Source organism: Halichoeres trimaculatus, unplaced genomic scaffold, assembly GCF_033239565.1.
Source record: "Halichoeres trimaculatus isolate MK-OKI-2021-1 unplaced genomic scaffold, fHalTri1.1 fHalTri1_scaffold_20, whole genome shotgun sequence".
Classification (NCBI taxonomy): Eukaryota; Metazoa; Chordata; class Actinopteri; order Labriformes; family Labridae; genus Halichoeres; species Halichoeres trimaculatus.
The window spans coordinates 3,646,809-3,663,740 of NW_027437198.1; the positions used below are offsets into that span (position 1 = coordinate 3,646,809).

Genomic DNA, 16,932 nt, shown 5'->3' on the forward strand with positions numbered 1-16,932 from the left:
GAGGCCCGCTTCACTTTGCCTCCCTTAGAAAAACAAACAGCCCGTATTAACCAATCAGGTTGAAGCAAGGCTCATCGCTTACTGGTTGATGCATCATTAAAAAAAATATGTGGGAGGCCAGATCGTATCTGGCTTCCAGCCCTACCTACATACTACTTTCATAAGCAGTATGTAGTATGACTGTTCAGTTGGGTTAATTTTTGTAGTATGCTACGCTGGTCTTCAGTTCAAAGAAAACGGAAGTTGGCTACGACTGACTTTTTTTCCCCAAAAAACTTTATTGAAAATGTACAAAATAAACAAACCACAAGTAACTTATCTGCAAATATATTGCCAGAGAGAGCATTTTATATTAACTTTCAGTGGTGGAGATGATGAGGATTTAAAGATAAAAAATGTGTGTGAAATGGCTCTTAAATTTATATTCCTCTGCTACTCCGGTTGTTGTTGCTCCGCTCTCTGCCATTTTCACTTCTGATATGGGACCAGGCGCGTTGCATTGTGGGTAACAGCATGCGAAGCAGACTGGTCCGATGCATACTGTGGATTTTTCCCGATTCAGTACGTCATCCGGGTGTTTTTCTCATACTACAACTCTGACATTTGTTCGCATACTGCATACTGCATACTGCATACTGCATACTGCATACTGCATTTTGGTCGAATCAGTAGGCACTGCTAGTATAGTATGCGAATTCGAAAACAGGCAGTGGCTGTTTCCCAAAGCCAAGGTACCTTGCCTTGCATTGGTCTGATGTGGGCGTGGGGTGGGCGTGGGCAGGCATCCACATCATCAGTCCCTGCTCAAGTGCTGTTCCAATGTTCATGTCCTCCGGAGGCATATGTCCTCCGTTTGGTTAGCATGCGGCTAATTGACCAAGGATACACAGGTGTATCCTTCGCTGCCTTGCCATGGCCATAAATACCCAACATGCAACGCGTGAATCTACGAAAAAGGAAAAAAAATGGAAGGAAAAGACGCACCAGAGGAGGCGCATGGTAAATTCCAATCTAAATGTAAGTAACAAAATACACCTCTGAAAATAACAACTTATACCATGTCCACCTCTTAACTCTTTTTTGTGTCACTCACGTAACTATAATTACTGAGAAGCTGCACCTGCAGAGTGTCAATGATGTAACAATAAAAAAGCAAAAAGTGTAGAAAAGTGGCAAGCTATGACAATATTTGTAGCCATCTGAGCTCCTCCCAAAATATGCCTTTGTAGGCTGTTCCATTAGCATCTTCTTTAAGCAGAGGCAGGACACTTGCCATGGATTGGAAGGAAGTGGCTTCGGAGGCACTGCCTTCAAAGGCAAGGCAAGGCAAGGTACCTGGGCTTTGGGAAACAGCCAGTGACTTGTTGCTAGGCACTTGACGTCATCGCGTCAACACCAGCACCGTTTAACACCGCTCCGCAGATCCACTCAACCGGATATTTTTTTATTTCTTCACTTTTTTATCAGTTTTTAAAAATCTCCATTTATGTGGGTGAAATCGCCGTGTTCGTGTGTTTGAGAGGCCCAATTGGACAGAAAAATGGACGTTTAGGAATATATCTATATACGTGTGGTTCAGGCCTCAGAAGTTCGTCGGACCTTCTCTGAGTCTGCCCGGGACCAGGCTTGTTGCGCTGGCTAATTTACCATGGTTACCAAGCCATGCTAGCTCTTAGCCATGCTAGCACTTAGCCTTGCTTGTGGAACCAAACTCTCACTAAAGTTAGCGAGGCTAACTGAAATAAGCCAGGCTTTGAGCTAAGCCAGCTTCATGGAACCCCCCCCAGATCTTCATTCATTTTCAAAACAAACACACGCCTTGTTAAGAGCCATGTCTTCGTCACAGTTTGCCTGAGACTCCAAAAGGTGGCGCTGCAGTCCAATTAAACAGTATCTTTAAACGGAGGAAATGAATGTATACAGCTTTATTTTAAATGATTCTTTGCAGGGGTTTAAAAGAACAGGGCTTTCACTGCTGAACCATCTCTACCTCCTCCCATAATGTAACAGCTTAACCACTGTAGTGTCACCTGACTGCGTGTAGAGATGAGGTCAACCATATTTAACAAGTTTCAAGAACAGTATGACATAAAAATTTCACCCCATGTCCGTCTTAGAAATACATATAAAAACGCATGTTAAAGTCGTAGTCTATCCTGTTTTCTAGCTTGACCCACGTCAAGGGCGGCCTTAAGCTCTTTACTGCAGCTGGTCACCAAGGGGAGCACTAACAGTTTTACTCAGTATACCTAATAACCTCTTCATGGTTTTTAAGTTAAGTTAAGTTGTGGAGGCCTCATGTTTGTATTTTTAACACAGCAGTTTCATTTCAGATTTTTTTTTGACACTTTGAAATCCCTTTTGTTGCATTGGCAGCTTTTTTTCTGATTTAGTTACCAAGCTGTTGCAAGGTTTAATTTTTTACAACATGATTCAGTTTGCAGTAAGGGTTTCCAAGTAATACCTCACTTTTTTGGTGTCTTTGTTATGACGAAGACACTTTTGCTCAATTCAAACTCTCTTTGACACAGAAACAGCATTTTCGCCGTCTAAAATGTAAACTTTTAAAAGCATCCTCCAGAGTGGATTTTTTTTCTGAAACGCTGCAGCCACTGTTGCCACGAAAAGAGTGAGCCTGCTTTTTCAGAGGAAACCCTGACGTCACATGTTCCTCAGAGTTTCCACTGAAAACATTTTTTTTCACTTTTTATCAGTTAATGAAGACAGTTCATTTTTGTTTAATAGTTTGTCTGGATAATTTTATGGTGTTTTTATGAGTTTGTGGGATATATAGTTTTTTTTGTCACCTTTGTTTCCCCCTTGTGTTTATGTCAGACTAGTCCTTGGTTAATTTAACCCCCAATCACTTAAGTTTAATTTTGCTTGTTAGGTTGCAGCTTTAGTTCTTTTTGCAGAGTTTACCTCTTTTAGTGTGGGCCCAGGATTGTTTTTGTGTTGTTGTTGTTGTTTGTTTTTGTTTTTAAAAACATGTTGAGTTAAATATAATCTCGTTTATTATTATTATTATTATTATTATTATTATTATTATTATTATTTATTAGAATAGAATATAACTTTATTTGTCATTGCAACAAAGGACAATGAAATTGCATTTTCAATTCATTTTCCAGTTTCATCAAAGGATCAAGATCTTTTCCCCCACACCTTTGTCCTTTGCCTGATTTGCCTGAAATAAGTCTTGGATAAAGCCACCAGTATCATGACATTCAGTGAAAATTTTGGTCCTCTGGAAAGAAATTTCACAAACTACCTAACTTCACTACACAGAGCAGCCCCAAGCTGAAACATGACACCAGAAAGATAAAAGGAAATTTTCAAAGAATTCTTTAGATTTAAATACAGGACATATATCGATCACTCAGTGCTTGTTCGATGCAGTAAAGAGTGTAGAATTATCTGTTTTTTACAGAATTGAGCTAGAGCAAACGGTTGATTTTCTGCAGATTTTCAAAAAAGGACGTGTGAATAAACGAGATGTGGACTGCAGTCTCACAAAAATCCTCTCTTCCCCCGGTTTAAAGCATGTTGCTGACGTCACGTGTGATACATTCAGGGGCCGTCAGAAAATTGAGAATCTGACGAGAACAACTCTTTTTTTACAGCTTTTGAATTGGACAAACGTTTTGTAAATGCCAGATATTTGAAAATAAGTGCGTCTTTGAACCTCCCCCGGGTACCAGATTAATCTGCATTAATTTTTATAACGCCTGAATTTGCGGTGTACTTAATTAATCTAATTAACACGTTAAAATGACAGCCCTTGTGTTGATGTGTTGGGATTAGGACAGACAAGACAGCTGGTCTATGCCATTTGGAGCACAGACAGTCTGAACCCTCTGCGCAACATTTCAATGTACAGCAGGGTCTTATATCCACTGTGTTCCCTCCTCACTCACGGTTACTAAACACCATCACAAAAAAAAAATTACCTTGCTGTAAAAACTTGATGAATTAAGTTCAACCAACATCTTTTTTAGTGTTTGTTTTACACTGTATCCATATAAAAAGAGACAACTTGGAAAAATAAATTACATCAGACAGTTCATCATTCAAAAAAAATAATAAAACATATATTTATTTAGACAACTTAAATGTTGTTATAAAAACTTTTGGTTGTGATGCATTTTAATAAAAAAAGTGAAATGAGACGTCATCCATTAAAAAGTAATTTTTTACTTTACAAAATAAATGAGAGAACACATATATTGACATTAAAAAAAGTACATACAATGATCTGGACCAGCTCATGTTCCAGTTGAAAATGACTGACACTTTAACACAGACAAACTGAGACAGGTGTATGTGCTTGTATGTAATAAAGTTGTGTTATGCCCTCTGTACATCTTGGCAAACATTTCAGACACAGTGCAGGTTTGTATCTCTTACAGTTCTTGCCGCTTTCAGTCATCGACAAACAGACACACGGTCAGACAACTTGCTGAGTTGCTACATTTGCTCGCATGCATCACCTTGGCTGTGCAGACATGGAGCTCAGGATGGCTTCTTGCATGGTGACGGCTTCAGCGTCTGACTGTGCCTCGCATATCTTCGTAAACATCGTTGTTGCTGACACGCTGTGGTTTCACTGTGGTGCGCAGAGCCTTGGTCTGTAAACACATTGCGGTCAGTAAGTTTGATGTCATGCTGTAACAAAACACCAGACACTTTTTAAAACAAAAAACCTTCTGTTTACTGTGTCTATTTCCTCCTTTTTTTATTTGAAGTAAAGGTAAAAGTTTTAAAACTCTGTTTTGTCAGAAACTTCCTTCAGTGTGAATCTGATCTGAGTCATTTGCTCGCAAACAGTTTCAGAATGACTTTTTAAAGAGTACAGAGAGAAAGCTTTGAAGCTGCTCTTTAAGGATCAGTTCTGGGCTCTGACTTATTTACAGTTTATACAAAAAGTCTTGTCTTTTTAAAAACTTTTGAAAATTAGGTGAAGTCATGTTTTATGCTGATGATACCTTCCTTGATTTCAGCTTTTGTTTGCATGTCATTTTGAAATCCTATTCAATACTTTTACAATGGACGGGTTTTCAGGGATGACTTCCCTTGTTTCCATGTACTGTTTTTTTTTTCATATACATTCATAACTTCCTAAAAACAGTTACTGTATATGTAAAGGTGATATATTCTACACACATGCTACTGACCCCTCTTTTATCAAAACTCTTTTTATCACTGTGTCGGTGTAGATTTTCCCACACTCACAGGACATTATTTGAAGCTTTATAGGTCTCATATGACACAAAAGTGTGAAAAACAACTTTGTCGTTTTATCTTTAAAGTGAAACTCTGGGATGGACAAGTTGGGTCCTATCACAAGGTTTAGGGCAGAAATTACCCCTACAGCAGTGTTTTTGTGCAGCAGAAGCCCAGAGCGCTCACACCAAACACCCCCTCCCTGCTCCTCTGCCGGTTTCCTCTGCACTCAGACGGGGCCATATTTTACTTGACCAAAAACACAAATAAACGGACTCCCACCGAAAAAATCTGATATTGGTCTGTATTCATGCTTTATTTAGAGAATTTTCAGCGCGTTACTCTACTCAAAAACACTGCTAAATGAGGCTCTAGTTCTCATTGTGTTGTAAAACGGCGCCACCTCCGCTGCAGAGCCACAGCTGGCTACGAGGCACTCGCTGCTTAGTGTATCAGTCCGCACGCGCGACGTGCCAGATATCAACAAATGCAGGTAGTAAATGGTAAATGGTAAAATGGACTTGAGCTTATATAGCGCTTTTCTAGTCATGGACCACTCAAAGCTGCTTTATACCACAGGTCACACTTATCCATCCACACCCATTCACGCGCATATTCACTCACTGATGGATCCAATTTTTACTATGATAGCTATCCATCAGTATCTCTAACACATTCCCTTTCATACCCAGTCACACACCACTGACACAGGAGTGGGAGCAACTAGGGGTTGCTCCCACTCCTGTGTCAGTGGTGTCTTGCCCAAGGACACGTCGCCATATGTCACCTAGAGCTGGGCTTGAACCTGCAACCTTCCGATCAACGGCCAAGCGCATTCTCCAACTGCACCACCGACGCCCCCAGGTAGTCTGCCAGGATGAAGAGACACGATGAGAACTAGAGCCTTATTTAGCTGTGTTTTTGTGTGAAAGTAACGCGCTGAAAATTCTCTAGATAAAGCATGAATGCAGACCCATATCAGATTTTTTTCGGTGGGTCTATACGGAAGCGTATTGCATTCACTTAAAGAGAAAAAACAACTCAGGTTTTTCAGAGTAATTTATTCTTTGGTTTGTTTTTTGTGGTAATTAATTTTGTTTTTCTGATTAATATTTTTTTTATTGGTTGTGTTTTTTGTTATAATTATTTCTGTTTTTATTCTTTTTTTTGTTTTTTGTTTTTTTCCAGATTACTTTTTTTCCTGTTTTCCTGCGTAATTTTTTGGTGCGAGCGCCCTGGGCTTCTGCTGCACAAAAACACTGCTGTAGGGGTAATTTCTGCTCTAAACCTTGTGATAGGACCCAACTTGTTCCATCCCGGAGTATCACTTAAATGCTTCACTTTACTGACATGGGGACATACTTGTCAAACTTCCCCTTAACCACTTTTCATTCAGCAAAAAAAAGCAATCATCACACAAACAACTTCTTTTTCAAATCTAGATCTCTGAATTTTTTTTGACTTGATCACAAAACAGCTCAACAACTCTATAAAGGCAAGAATAATTTACTGCCAAGAAACATTTAGAAAATGTTTCATGAAGGGGTGGGGGGTGTTGTGGTTTAAGGGAAAAGGTAAACCTAAAGGTTAGACGTGTGTACAGCATTAAAAAGTTTCTGTATAACTGTGTGGGGTTCAACTGTGGAACAGACTGAGTGCAGAAGTAAAAAATATTTTGAGCATAAGTTTCTCAGGGTGTGATAAATACATTTGTAAAGCAAGAATGAATATGATTCTTTTTTTCTGTGTAAATATGTTGTATATTCACTGTACATGATTAAAAATTGTTTGTAAATCTTAGACAGTGTTATAGAATTAGTCAGGAAGTATAGCAACATTTTAAGTGGCAGGGTGAGATGAGTTTTGACTTCTTCCTCCTTTTCAGTCATGTAAACTGAGAACCTGGTTATTGTCTTGTTTTGTTGTTTGTATTTTTAATTGTTGAAGTTGTCATCTACATGAATAAAAAGAAGAATCATTCAAAATGTTATCATTTTTGTCTTGTGTGCATAAAAGAAAGATCTTTTGGACACTTGTCAATAATCTTGTCTGCATAGAATTAGAAAAATGTGTGGGAAGCCGAAGATTAAACCTTTTCTTTTTTCATTATATTTGAGGAACCAGGTGAACCCAAACCCTTTCACTTTTGGTTCAGAGATTTTTATTTCAGGGAAAAAAATAAGTGCAGGGGCTGTCCCTGTTCACTATAATGTAAATTTTTCTCATTGTTTTTCATTTGTCCTGTTAACAGAAAACAATAATGATTTACTGGCAAAATGACCTCAGAGTGTTTGAATAACCTTATGCTGAAGCTTCAGTAATGTTTGGTTACAATATTCAATCCCTGGCGAAAAACAGACAAGTCATCTGAGAAAGGATGTGAGCGTCACTGTAACCTAACATGTTTTAGGTGCTTTTATGACACTATAAATAGAGAGGGCAGGGGCGGATACTGGAGGCTGGTAAGAAGTTCTTGAAACAAACAGTTTGTCAAGGGGCAGGATTTAGAAATGATGTTCCCACTCACTGAAAGCTGAGGCATGGGTCTCTGACAGCTGAGCTTCAGGAAGACTTCAACAAAGAGAATCATAGTTTGAATCGTTTTTATAGTTTTAATTTTAGAACTTTAAAACTGTAAATCATTAGAATATAAATATATTTTCTCTTCATTTATCTTTTTAAAATTGAGTAAATAATTTATTGTTGTATACAACACATCTCCAGGTTCCCTCAGCCTAAGGAACAGAAGGAAAGTATTGGTGATGGCACTACATCCAAAGAATCTACAGGTGTTGATCAAACTTGTTTTTACCAGGAATGGTCGAGTACAGATACCTGGCATCAGTATCAAGGCGATATCAGCCTAATTTCAATGTACTGAGTACTCGTAAAGGCTGCTGATAACCAGAACCCAAAAAGATCTGATATGTAGTAAGTCCTCTTCGCCAATAGATGGCGCTACATTTCTGTGGTTTGACACCAGAGCAAATGTGCGCCAAGTCCTGTTCGGACAACATGGATCAGTTAAACTGTTTTATTTTGAACTTCAGTTAATTTAAAAAGGATTACTTAAACTCTGAAAGCTGTTATTTAGGTTGTTTTTTTTTTTTTAACTTTCATTGATTCATTACAAACTAATCATGAACTCAGAGAGAGTTGTTTGTGTTTTATTTTGGACTTAATGGCAGAGTTGACTGAGCAAAATAATCTGACTGTGATGCTTCTGTCATGAGTTTGCTTTTTGTTGATTTCTGGGTTTAAGTTTCCCTTTGTTTCAGTGTTTTGGTGTTTCTTTGTAATTATTCATGGGAGCCTTGTGTTCCCCATTTACATGACAACGGTTTTAGGGTGAAACTCAAAAGTTTACACAGAAACTGCGTTTTAGCCGACATAAGATGCAAACTTTTGGAAACGACTTCCAGAGTGAATTTTTTCTTAAACGCTGACGTCACGCTCCGCACTGTGCGAGCATATACAACAGCACAACACCCTTACAAAAAAGAAACATAACTCAAGTTTATTTTATTAAGTATACTGAAGTAAAGGCAAAGTGTATTTTTCAAGTACACTTTTTTACAGCAAGTGTACTAATATTAATATACTAGTAGTTTACTTACCAGTGTACTTTTTCAATACTTATTGGGACTAAATTGGCCCATTATAGTTTAAAAAAGTATTCTATAAGTATTTTTTTTAGGTTAAAAGAAGTAAACTTTGAGTACACTACTAGTTTGTATTCAAGTTTTATTTTGTACTGCAAGTACTGCAAGTAACGAAACTTACACATACACTTTAAATTTACTAGTTACATACTTCTGGCACACTTTTCCGTTTGTGAAAGTATACTGTGAAGTGTACTGCTGGTACACTTTAAGTCCACTAATTATATGATAGTAGTCTACCTTTAGTTCATAAAAGTATACTAAGAGAATACTAAAAGTATGTTGTCAAGTTAAGAGTAGTAAACTTTGAGTACACAGCTCGGTCATATTAAAGTTTTATTTGGTATTGCAACAATACTACAAGTATCATACTACTAGTATTCTGCAAGTATACAACTTATAATCTTCCAAACCACTTTGTAGTCTATGAAAGTGCACTCTTAGGTATACTTCAAGTCTCAATATAGTAAAAAAAAATTCAATACGCTGCTAGTTTAATAGTTTTTAAACTGTAAGTATACTCTGAAGTTCTTCTTAAGTGAACTTAACATCATACTTATATTTGAGTTTTTATTTATTGTTTTTGAACCTAAAAATAAAAGAATAGAAAAAGCACAGAATAGAATAGGCACAGCTACAACCCAAATTCACTTGAACGTTATGTAAGTTTGACTACTTACTATACTTTTCCTTTGTATGTCTTGATCAAAAGGTTAAGTATATGCCAAACACACAGACTTTTCCTTATACTTCTCAGTTAAAGCCAAGTATACTTAGACTTTCTTTATACTTTTAACTATAGGCTAAGTATACTTGGACTTTTAAATATACTTTTAAGTATAATCTAAGTATGCTTACACATTACTTTGTTAAGTATACCTGGGATAAGTACATTGAAAGTAAACTGAAAGTGTACTGTCTTGAAAATAAGTATACTAATAGCATACTTTAATAAACTTCTTTTTTGTAAGGGCAGTCTTGTTGTTCCGATCATCGCGGTCTACCATGTTGTGCTTGTGCTGCTCAATCTGCTGAATCTGCTGATTGTCTTTCAACGAAATGTGCATCTGTTGCTCCACTTCTGCTCTTAGAATTCTCCAATGCACCAGATGATCAGCTCAACTCTACTTCGGTGAAGATCTCCCAAAAGCGACATCTGGACAAGACAGTTACAGCGCCATCTACAGGCCTGGCATGCTTACTACAGTGTTTTCAGTCCCTTGGCATTTCTGTGTAAACTCAGATATTATTTTCCTTTTAGCGTTTTCCGATGAAACATTGTTGTGTTAATGAGGCCGTGGTTGATCTTTATGTGTTTCCTTGTGTTTCATTGGCTTTGTTACTCTGTGTTTGGTTTAGTTCTCCTTGTGTTTACCTCCTGTCTGGTTGTCCCTCATGTTTCACTCATGTCTCATCCCACTCTTGTGGTTAATTGTCGCTGAAGAGCAAATGCAGCGTTTGTCCATCATTAATTCATTTGTCTTTCAGAAAAACAGTAACTTCTTAAACTTTAAAAGGCCTTCTAACAGCACAGTTGACTTCTTTCAGCTACCATCTTACTGTATTACAAACTCTGAAAACTACTTTTGCTATATATTCACATTCAGCTAACTGAAAGGGCTTTAATTTCGTGGCGCAGCGCAGGGGGCGCAAGCCTGGCGCAGCCTGCGCAGTGCTAATTTCGTGCGGCGCACCGATTTAAGGAGTCAGTGAGCAGATGAGTTCAACGTCCTGATTTATTATTTTGTTCCCATTTATGAACCACTGCTAGTCATTACTTTTGGAAGCTACACATACATTATTTTAGGTATTTACCTACTTATGAACACATTACTCATACGAAAAGTTTCCATGTTCCTGTTATTCTAAACCAAGAAAAACACATGAACGTGGTATATTGTAGTTCTTCAGTTTTGTGTGAAGCAAGAAGGTACAGCTTCTGTTCACACCATTTAACTGTGCTGATCTTCACTGCGTGCTTGGTTTCGAGGTTAGGGTTTGTGTTGCTGTTGGCTTGAACCACATCTAAAAATGGATTTTGTCCTCAATCTTTTCTCTATTCATTTAACCCAAGTAAATCATCTAAGTTGACCTCATTTGCAGTTTTGACCTATTGTCTTAGAAAAAAAAAATGATATCGGTCTGATCATTATCCTGAATTCTCCAAAAGATATGACATTTAGATGTGGCTAAAATGCAATGTGAACACAGCGGTGGCAAAAATTGTTTTAGAACTCTTGGCATATTTGACCTTTAACATGCACTCCATAAAATACAAATGCAAAAAAATATTTTTTAGTAAAATTGTCTTGCTGCCTCTTCATTTAGCAACAATTCAGGTTATATTCAGATTAGCCAACCAGGAAGCAGATATGCAAGTCAACCAGCTTGTTGAGCTGCTGTTGAGGGTCATTTTGTCTTTATATGCAAGCCAATGCTGCACAGATTTAAATGATATAAATATTGAAGCTGTTTGATGTATATTTTCTAACCACCTCTTAAAGTGATACTCCAGGATGGAACAAGTTGGGTCCTATCACAAGGTTTAGGGCAGAAATTACCCCTACAGCAGTGATTTTGTGCAGCAGAAGCCCAGAGCGCACGCACCAAACACCCCCTCCCTGCTCCTCTGCCTGTTTCCTCTGCACTCAGACTTATATATTTTACTTGACCAAAAACACAAATAAACAGACTCCCACCAAAAAAATCTGATATCAGTCTGCATTCACGCAGCAGAGGTAGCGCTGTTTTAAGACACGATGTGAACTAGAGCCTTATTTAGCGGTGTTTTGTGTGAAAGTAACACACTGAAAATTCTCTAAATAAAGCGTGAGTGCAGACCGATATCAGATTTTTTCGATGGGAGTCTGTTTATTTTTGTTTTTGGTCAAGTAAAAAATGGCCCCGTCTGAGTGCAGAGGAAACCAGCAGAGGAGCAGGGAGGGGGTGTTTGGTGCGTGCACCCTGGGCTTCTGCTGCATAAAATCACTGCTGTAGGGGTAATTTCTGCCCTAAACCTTGTGATAGGACCCAACTTGTTCCATCCCTGAGTATCACTTTAAGAAGTGGTTAGAAAATATACATCAAACAGCTTCAATATTTATATTATTTGAATCTGTGCAGCATTGGCTTGCATATAAAGACAAAATGACCCTCAACAGCAGCTCAACAAGCTGGTTGACTTACATATCTGCTTCCTGGTTGGCTAATCTGAATAAAACCTGAATTGTTGCTAAATGAAGAGGCAGCAAGACAATTTTACTGAAAAAATATTTTTTTGCATTTGTATTTCATGGAGTGCATGTTAAAGGTCAAATATGCCAAGAGTTAAAAAATAAAAATTTGCCACCGCCATGTTCACATTGCATTTTAGCCACATCTAATTGTCATATCTTTTGGAGAATCCAGGATAATGATCAGACCGATATCATTTTTTTTCTAAGAAAATAGGTCATAACTACAAATGAGGTCGACTTAGATGATTTCTTTGGGTTAAAATAAACAAAGACAAAATTGAGGACAAAATCCATTTTAGGATGTGGTTCAAGTCAACAGCAACACAAACCCTAACCTCGAAACCGAGCACGCAGTGAAGATCAGCACAGTTAAATGGTGTGAACAGAAGCTGTACCTTCTTGCTTCACACAAAACTGAAGAACTACAACAAACCACGTTCATGTGTTTTTCTTGGTTTAGAATAACAGGAACATGGAAACTTCCCTCAAGTTTCAGAAGCGTCTGTGAGTCATGGCTCATCACAATCAGCTTAATCACACATATTCACCCACACACTGACTCACACACACACACATTTAGAGGCAGTGTTACCTTGATGATCCACACGAAGAAAGCCAGGAGGATACCGAGCAGCACAACGGCAGAGATCACCACAGACACCAGGACCAGGTCCTTGTTTGGTTCCCCACACTGCTGTGCAGTAGATTCTGCTAAAGAAATATAGAATAATAAAACAGATTAAAATCAAGTTATTGATCCAGACCTGGGAAATTGTGGTGTTACAGCAGCAACTGTCAGAGCCAGTAGGACAAAAAACAGATACAGGGTAAATAAGCATTCAAAATATAAATAAGCATTCAAAATATAAATAATGGAAATGGAAGAGATATATACACCAAGATTTAAACTAACATACCTACTGGTTTAAAAAATTAAACACAACAGTAGCTTAGACTGGCCATCTGAATGTATAGAATGTAAAAAATTGTTATTTAGGTTGAGAGGTGAGGTTTGAAAGTTGAGCTGCTCAGATTAATGTCGTCATTACAGGTTTAATGTGACCCATTAATCAACTCACTGGACTTACAAACAAAACTCTGTGATAAGATAAGCTTGACATACCAGAAGACGTCTGTCACACAGCACTGTTTCATGTCTTAATGCCATTGTTCATCATTTTCCCCTTTTTCTCTTTACTTATTCACTTTTTATTTTATTTTTTTATTATGTCTGTTTGATGTCTCACTCACCTCCAACCTCCCTGAGCCTGATATTCTATTCTCAGATTCTCTGCCATTTTTTGTGTGCCAAAGCTCTTTGTAATAGATTTGTTTTCAAAGGTGCTATATAAAGTTATTTATTATCACTATTATTATCATTATATACAGTTATGAGACTTCTCCTGAGCAATGATGATGATAAAAGAGATAAACAGAGACTCACCACGGTTCACCACCAGGAGGACAGACCCCTGGCCTTTGGTTTTTTGAGGGGACATGCTAATCTTCTGGTACTCGCACCAGTACGGATCAGTGTCGTCAGAGGTCAAGTTTCTGATCAGAATGTCCACATTTGGAAAAACTCCATGTGTCTGAAGTCTGCTTTTGAAACCTGTTGCTATCGTATCCTTTTCTGACCCTTTCTGTCTGAAGAACACGTCAAAATCATTAAGACCTTTCTTTAGGTACATGTAGCTCTGGTCTTTGGTAGGGAACCTGCACTGGATAGTGATGGAGTCTCCTGGATCTTTCCAGATTGCTCCACTGCTCTCTACATAGACAGACAAAGAAACATGAAGGGAAGGGTTATCCTGTTTTTATACCTTTTATATGATAATATGAACCAAACTAACAAAAAAACATCAGTTGTGACTCATTAAAGTATAAAAGCAGTCTCACCTGAGGCACTGAGCGCTGTGCAGCAGACAGAAAGGATGGTTAAGAGCTTTAAGCAAACAGCAGACATACTGACGATGACTTTCTCACAACATGCAGATCTGCATCTAACACTCAAGTAGGAAACGTGTGTCTTTTAACCCTCGCCACCAGACATGGAGCAATGTGGGACCGCCACCACACTCTGATGTGAACAGGATGTTGACAGCCAGATGTGTTGTCAGATTAGAAACAAACTCTCTTCAATGCTGACCCAAAAAGTTTCATATAAATAAAATTTATACATTTATTCCAGTTTTTATAGAAGAGAAAGTCCCCTGTTATATACAAACAGTGCCCTCTAGTGGCAGACGAGGGAACATGAGAAAGAAAGAAGAGGCCCTCACAATAGAGTGAGACAGTAATACTTCACAAGTCATCAAAAAATATCCAACTTTTTTGGAAGTGAGAGTGAAGAAGACGTGATAGACGAGGTTCCTCATCAGACCGCACTGAGTCATAAGACACGAGATGAAAGCAGCAGATCCTGTTTTTTCAAACATTACTGTATCAAATAAAAGTCAGCACACACTCCACAGCAGAAATAGGGCAGAAGTTTGGTTTAAGCAGAGCGTGGAGGACTTGTGTTTGCAGTGCCCTCTGGTGGCAGCAGAGTGAGACTGCTGTGTCTGAATATGAACCATTTAGAGAGAAAATCTGAAGATCTTAACACCTGAAACTCTGTACATCTGCAAAACTCACGTGCTGGAGTTAAATATTTGATAAATGAGCTGTTTGATGAGATTTCCTCTTGTCCATTCACCAAAGATTTATGACATTTTCTGATTGGGTAATGAACCCTTTTGACATTCACAACAATAAAAACATAAGTGTTGCTGTTTCAGTTGATGTTTTTATGAATTTTCCCATAGTGACCCTATATGTTTAGACACAGTTTTTTTTTTTAAGTAAAGGTGTTAGAAATGTTTATCGAAGGTCGAAATTGTTCTTAAAAAAGATTTCTTGATCTTCCAGTGAAAGCCAAATTGATGAAAACTGGTTTTTTTTGTAGTCATTGTTGTTGTCTTTTTTTTCCTTTGAAAATATGAAACTGTACAAGTCCATGTATATTTTTTATGTAGTGACAGAGTTCAAGGGTAACTTTGAATCCCATCCAAGAAAAGCCAGCGTTGACTCAGGATAATTTGAAATGTTCACTCTCATGTTAGTTTTTATGTTGAATAAAATCTTGATCAGTCCTTAAATGATAAATATTCATGTCCCGAGGCATCCGTAAAATTTTGATAGCTTAAAAGTGGTTAAAATGGCCAGGACTGAAGAGGATTTGTACGGTGTCCATTGGGTGTCAGACGACTTGCAAAAGCCACAACACGAATGCAAGAACAAAAACACAACAAAAGTTATAACTTCATCTATGACAAAAAAAAAAAAAAAAATTGTAGGGGTCTTATCTTGTGACATCCTTCATAGTACTTTCATTTCTCTATTTACCAGTCATACGCCATCTTGTATTTAGCTTTATGAATCAAAAAGTTAGCCTCAGTGCTATATTTATCATAGCTGAAGGTATAAAAGAAAACAATCATTTACTTACTTTCACAACCTTTCTGTGCTGTTGGATAACTAACCTCTTTTAACATCTGTTGTGGCTGTACTTGTGTTGTGTTATGGTTTTTGTATTTGTGTTGTTGGGCTTACATCCATGTTGTTGCTTTTGCAAATCTGCTGACACCTGCCCACCACCATGTTTAGGGCTGCTGGGTGTGAAAATATATTTAAAAAAATAAAAGAAAGAAAAAAAAAAACCATAAAAATTGATTTAAAAAAAAATCGAGGTCTATTATTTTTTATTCTGAGAAAAATGTCTGATTTCTGAGATTAAAGAATTGAAAATTGAAAAATGGAAAAAAATTTTGGACCTTTTTTTTTCCCCAGTGGCCCTAATTCTCTCCTGAACATTATGGGGCAACTAAGGAGCCTTTTGTGTGTGCAGTTGTCCATGTGTCATTTGTCAGTCAGGACACGGGGATAGAGACTTCCATGATGACAAACGGCTTTAATCTGACATCAGATGTGACGGGACAGTTAATAAAGATACAAATGTATATGCTGGTTCAGACAGTTACATTAAATAGTGATTGCTGTGATTGTTTATTGCATTAAAATGTGCCTGACACTCTGGAAACCTGCCTCTGAGACTTTGTTGACGTGAGCACACATGTGCGCCTGTCACCAAATTACAGCTGCGGAGGGTGCACTCCGCTTTGCACTGAGAATAGACCAGATTGGAGCTGGCGAGCTTTCAGCGCACTTTCTGCGCTGTTTTTTGCACGAAATCGTCACTGCGCCAGTGCACGGCAGTGCGCTGCATGAAATTAGCACTGCGCAGGGTGCGCCAGGCTTGCGCCCCCTGCGCTACGCCACGAAATTAGAGCCCATGGTTACAAAACATTTTCTCAAAAAAATTGACTTTGCTGAAGAATAACGGTAAAATACTGGCAGCAGGATTGAAATTTTTCTCAGTGCTGTATTTTACGAACTTTTGGATATTTCTCATTAACTTTCTTACAGCAATTTCTTACAGTGCCCAAAAGATAAAGAAATTAACCTTAAACGTACCCCTCAAGCTCTCTGAAACATTAAGAAAGGATTCATCTTCAGATTTTCTTTGAGATATTCCACTTCTACATCCTGTATTGAACAAAAGAGCAGAATTTTGTACGCACACCATGTTTTTCAGGGGGAATTCCTGTCCCAGGTAACAAACACAATACTGAATAATTGAAATACTTTGCAGATACTAGCTAAATGCAGCATACACTTGCATTTTATTTGTCTCTTTTTGTGTAACTGTGTTAGAACTGCTTTTTGGAGCTATTTAACCCAGTATTGATAAGCATTAACAGCTGCCAGTG

General features: G+C 37.9%; 1 protein-coding gene across 2 annotated transcripts; it reads right to left on the reverse strand.

The window, feature by feature from the left end:
• Positions 1–4,235: 4,235 nt before the first annotated feature.
• LOC141809992 (uncharacterized) lies at positions 4,236–14,110 on the reverse strand. 2 transcript variants are annotated; one of them, XM_074697280.1, is made up of 4 exons: positions 14,021–14,110; positions 13,566–13,892; positions 12,714–12,829; positions 4,236–4,628 (listed from the first exon to the last, which is right to left on the reverse strand). In XM_074697280.1, exons 1-4 carry the CDS (start codon positions 14,085–14,087, stop codon positions 4,542–4,544), a joined length of 597 nt encoding a protein of 198 aa, XP_074553381.1. In that variant the 5' UTR covers positions 14,088–14,110; the 3' UTR covers positions 4,236–4,541. The 2 variants fall into 2 exon arrangements, with proteins under 2 accessions (XP_074553381.1, XP_074553380.1); XM_074697279.1 differs by having other exon boundaries at positions 12,714–12,832.
• Positions 14,111–16,932: the final 2,822 nt, after the last annotated feature.

Bases quoted from the DNA above. Each gene is read 5' to 3' on its own strand.
- LOC141809992 (XM_074697279.1), bottom strand. From the start codon at position 14,087: ATGTCTGCTGTTTGCTTAAAGCTCTTAACCATCCTTTCTGTCTGCTGC. The intron at 12,833-13,565 runs GTGAGTCTCTGT...ATATTTCTTTAG, and splicing joins CCTCCTGGTGGTGAACCGTG to CAGAATCTACTGCACAGCAG. The intron at 4,629-12,713 runs GTAACACTGCCT...ATGTGTTTACAG, and splicing joins TCTTCGTGTGGATCATCAAG to ACCAAGGCTCTGCGCACCAC.